The 4,843-nt window shown below is 45.7% G+C and overlaps 1 protein-coding gene across 1 annotated transcript in view; it reads right to left on the bottom strand.

The window, feature by feature from the left end:
* Window positions 1-4,812, bottom strand: part of LOC116400572 (nebulette-like) — a 12,857-nt gene extending 8,045 nt beyond the window's left edge. The window contains exons 1-7 of the mRNA XM_031878481.1: window positions 4,614-4,812; window positions 4,378-4,488; window positions 4,044-4,154; window positions 3,288-3,395; window positions 3,042-3,152; window positions 2,687-2,797; window positions 1,301-1,411 (exon numbers count right to left, since the gene is read on the bottom strand). Coding sequence (XP_031734341.1) covers window positions 1,301-1,411; window positions 2,687-2,797; window positions 3,042-3,152; window positions 3,288-3,395; window positions 4,044-4,154; window positions 4,378-4,488; window positions 4,614-4,658 — 708 coding nt within the window. The 5' untranslated portion in view covers window positions 4,659-4,812. The remainder of the gene's footprint in view (window positions 1-1,300; window positions 1,412-2,686; window positions 2,798-3,041; window positions 3,153-3,287; window positions 3,396-4,043; window positions 4,155-4,377; window positions 4,489-4,613) is intronic.
* Between the last annotated feature and the right edge of the window lie 31 nt (window positions 4,813-4,843).

The following is a 4,843-nucleotide window of genomic DNA, read 5'->3' on the forward strand; positions in this document are numbered from 1 at the left end:
AGCGGACCATAGCGGAACATAACGGACCATAGCGGACCATAACGGACCACAGCGGACCATAACAGACCACAGCGGACCATAACAGACCATAGCGGACCATAACAGACCATAGCGGAACATAAAGGACCATAGCGGACCATAACGGACCACAGCGGACCATAACAGACCATAGCGGACCATAACGGACCATAACGGGCCATAGCGGACCATAACGGACCATAGCGGACCATAACAGAACATAACGGACCATAACGGACCATAGCGGACAATAACGGACCACAGCGGACCATAACAGACCATAGCGGACCATAACGGACCATAACAGACCATAGCGGACCATAACAGACCATAGCGGACCATAACGGACCATAGCGGACCATAGCGGACCATAGCGGACCATAACAGACCATAGCAGACCATAACAGACCATAGCGGACCATAACGGACCATAACAGACCATAGCGGACCATAACAGACCATAACGGACCATAGCGGACCATAACGGACCATAAAGGACCATAGCGGACCATAGCGGATCATAACGGACCATAACGGACCATAACAGACCATAGCGGACCATAGCGGACCATAACGGACCATAACGGACCATAACAGACCATAGCGGACCATAACAGACCATAACGGACCATAGCGGACCATAACGGACCATAGCGGACCATAACGGACCATAACGGACCATAGCGGACCATAACGGACCACAGCGGACCACAACGGACCATAACGGACCATAGCGGACCATAACGGACCACAGCGGACCACAACGGACCATAACGGACCATAACGGACCATAGCGGACCACAACGGACCACAGCGGACCATAACGGACCATAGCGGACCATAACGGACCACAGCGGACCATAGCGGACCATAGCGGACCATAACGGACCACAGCGGACCATAACGGACCATAGCGGACCATAACGGACCATAACGGACCATAACGGACCATAGCGGACCATAACGGACCATAGCGGACCATAACAGACCATAGCGGACCATAACGGACCATAGCGGACCATAACGGACCATAACGGACCATAACAGACCATAGCGGACCATAACGGACCATATATAGAGTGAGGAGGAGTGACGTAGATATCGTTTAATCACCTGCAGATATCTAGGAGTGAAACGTTTTATTGTCTCGTCTTAAAACTTTGTTTTCAAAAACGAGACTGAAATAAAGAAACTGAAACATTGTTCAAGTTTGAGTCGCTGCTCTTTGATCTCAAAGTGATACATTCGTGTTCCGCTTCCTTGAGAAGAAACTTGTGTTTACTTCACTCTGCTTCTTGGTGACCTCCATGGCGTGGTCCACCTCCGGCAGAGCTCTCATGGAGCTGTAGCTACACCTCCCCTTCTGGAGGTTGTACTGCTCCTTATAGGACTTCTACACGGGGGGGGAGGAGAGGAGGAGAGGAGGAGAGGAGAAGGGAGGAGAGAGGAGGGAGGAGAGAGGAGAGAGGAGGAGAGGAGGGAGGATAGAGGAGAGGAGGAGGGAGGAAAGAGGAGCAGAGGAGGGAGGAGAGGAGGGAGGAGAGGAGGAGAGAAGGGAGGAGAGGAGGGAGGAGAGAGGAGGAGAGAGGAGGAGAGGAGTGAGGAGAGAGGAAAGAGGAGAGGAGAGAGGAGAGGAGGAGAGGAGAGGAGAGGAGGAGAGGAGGGAGGAGAGGAGGAGAGAGGAGGAGAGGAGTGAGGAGTTAGATAATAGGCAGATAGATAAAGACAGAGCGTTCATGTATTGAACATCAGATTCGGTTCATTTGTCATAAAACAAAACAAACAGCTTCCAACTGAAGTTCACATCTTGAAACTAATATTAACGAACCTGCTTTCTTCTTCTACTTTAAATGATCACGTTTTAAAAACAATACTCTGTTTGATTATATCTGCTGCTGATGTCTCAGCTGGTAGACGAAGAGGAGACCGAAGGTTCACAATGAACACGTTTCAGTTTAAAACCTCCACACTTAAAGGGATTCTTAAAGGGCCGGCGCTCCTGCTGCAAACCACCAAAATAAAAGCTTTGGTAACAAAGACATCACTCTGTGTCCAGACTGCAGGTCTGAGATCAGTTGTACAGCGTCAGACAGTCTGTTGTCAAGGTGGCATCCACGTTTCACGCTCCAGTTGACCTCTGACCTCCTGCCCTCCGGCCCACTGACGCTCATGTGTAAAGAAAAAGTGGATTTATTCACAGCAATGGTGTGTTTTCACTGCTTCAACCTGCTGTCTGTCTCGACTGTACATGTGTGTGTGTGTGTGTGTGTGTGTGTGTGTGTGTGTGTCGGCAGTAGGTCAGTGTCTGTGTCCTCAGGCGGTGGAACACCACACAGCTGCTCTCAGTGTTCACGCCTCGGCAGACAAAACGATACCAACACTGTGCAGCACTTCCTCTGTGTGTGTGTGTGTGTGTGTGTGTGTGTTAGGGTTAATTGTGACAGATATATTAAATTTAGTTTAGTTTTAGTCGATTCCTGAAAGATTGTAGATGTTTTAAAGTCACATTTTTGTCTTGTTGTTTAGTTTTAGACGAGTTATTCAGTGGAACTCAGTTTTCATGTTAGTCAATATTTAATATTTCACTGACAGCACAGAGAGTCTTTACTGTTTCAGAGTAAGATGAACTCCTTATGTGTGAGAGTTTGAAGCTGTTACTCAGACTCACGTCGCTCTGCGTCTTGCTCAGCTCTCGGGCGAACACGGTGTCGATGGTTTGGGGCATGTGTGCGTACAGACTGCAGCCGGCCTCCCTCCTCCCCTCCTCCCTGTACACCTTCTGCAAGGCAACACACAACTCCTCACAGCGCAACATAATACAGACCAGCCCAGTGATGACACATCTAACGCATCTAAAGAAGCAGGACAACCACATCTACAAGCAATACTAAGTGTTGTATAGAGGTGCAAGTATCAGCTTTAAGTATTATATTAATGTGTTAATTCTGATTAGAAATGCACCAATTTATGGACATTATGGAAACTATGACAAGGTGTTGACAGAGTTCAGTGACTGTTCGTACCTCACTGTGCAGCTGAGTCTGCTCTCTGGCGTGCTGAGTGTCTTTGGTCTCCGGCAGCACAGAGTACAGAGAGCTCACCTGCTGCTTCCTACTCGCCTCCTTGTATTTACTCTGCAGCAGAAAGACAACAATACGAGATCAATAACCGCACAGTTCATAACATATATACATACATATATACATATATATGTATGTATATATGTATATATATGTATATGAAATATTCAGAGAGTGAGTGTTTCCCACCTCGCTGTGAGTCTCATTCATCTCTTTCACAAACTGAGTGTGCAGAGTTTCAGGCAGCAGAGAGAACAACGTGTTGGACAGATCCTCTTTGTCCTTCTTGTACTTAGTCTGCAGACAAAAGAAAAGAAAAGAAAGACAAAAGAAAAGGTGGATTAACATCATTAAATGCTCCAGTTCTTCTTCTGATGCTTTGTTTCCTCTGTGTTCTTCTGGTACTCAGTCTAAGAGAACAATATGAAATATATTGTCATGTTATGACACCATATTAGGACTGTAGGTATAATAATAATTATGAAGAATTCACAATAAAACTCTCATCATAATTGCATTCTGTGCAATTAAAGTGATTAATTTACGAGAAAAAACAACAACTCACTAAATTCACAAAGTGAGGAGGAAAAAAATTAGGAAAGTTGTGTTTTTTTTAAATAAAGGAAAACGATGCTCTCACTTTGAATGTTTGGATCGACCTCATCACAAGAGAACATGAAAGTAAACACATGTATGTGTATGAATATCCTCAGGTGAATCCTTAACACAAGAACACGACTCATGATGTACATTTGTGACTTTAACCTCAGAGATTTTATGAGTTCTTTTCTTGTAAATTTACAATTTTGATATCCTAATTTCAGAATCTTTTATTTGAATATTGCCCCTATCGCTTGGCTCCGTAATATACTGTATATATATATATAATATATATATATATATATAATATATATATAGAGGTTTCACCTACACAGAGCGTCTCACCTCGCTCTGAAGCTCAGAGATCTGCTTCATGAACTCCGTCTCTTTGGTTTCTGGCATTTGGTGGAAAACACTGCAGCTGATCTGCTGCCGGCCTTTCTGCTTGTATTTATTCTACAACACCAACACAAAGAGGGCGAAAGAAGTCAACAGGAAGTCAACAGGAAGCATGTTGTGTTCATGTTAGCTTGTCTCTTTGAGTCTCTGTACTTTACATGACACAATGTTCTTCTCATGCCACTTAAAGCTTCTACATGCTGTACATCTGATGGCTTTAGTTGATCTATAAATCAAGATTTTTGCACATAAAACATGTGACTCCACGGTGTAGACTCACCTGACTCTGGAGCTCCATGGCAGCTTTAGCAGCCTTCATCTCTTCCGTGTGAGGCAGAGCGGAGTAAAGGCTGGAGCTCTGCTCCTTCTTACCTCCTTCTCTGTACTTCAGCTGGAGAGGTGACGAAGAACCCAGGTAAACCACACCAGGACTGAGCCGGGCTAAATAAGCTGCACACATTATGGAATGATATAGTATAATCATATATAATTCGAGCTCAGGCTCCATCTCGTTACCTGACTCTGCAGCTCCGTGGCCTCCTTAGCGTGCAGCGTGTCCATGGTGACAGGTAGCTGGTGGTACAGACAGCTGCTCGCCTCCTTCCTGCTCGCCTCCTTGTACCTAGCCTGAGGAGACCGTCAGCTGTTAGCTCTGTTAGCTCTGTTAGCTGGCAGTCACAGCACAGAGACTGAGGAGGAGTGATGTAGAGATGCCGTATACGTCTCTGGTAGAGACCTGTCAATCA

This window comes from Anarrhichthys ocellatus, unplaced genomic scaffold (assembly GCF_004355925.1).
Source record: "Anarrhichthys ocellatus isolate YVR2014 unplaced genomic scaffold, GSC_Weel_1.0 scaffold182, whole genome shotgun sequence".
Classification (NCBI taxonomy): domain Eukaryota; kingdom Metazoa; phylum Chordata; class Actinopteri; order Perciformes; family Anarhichadidae; genus Anarrhichthys; species Anarrhichthys ocellatus.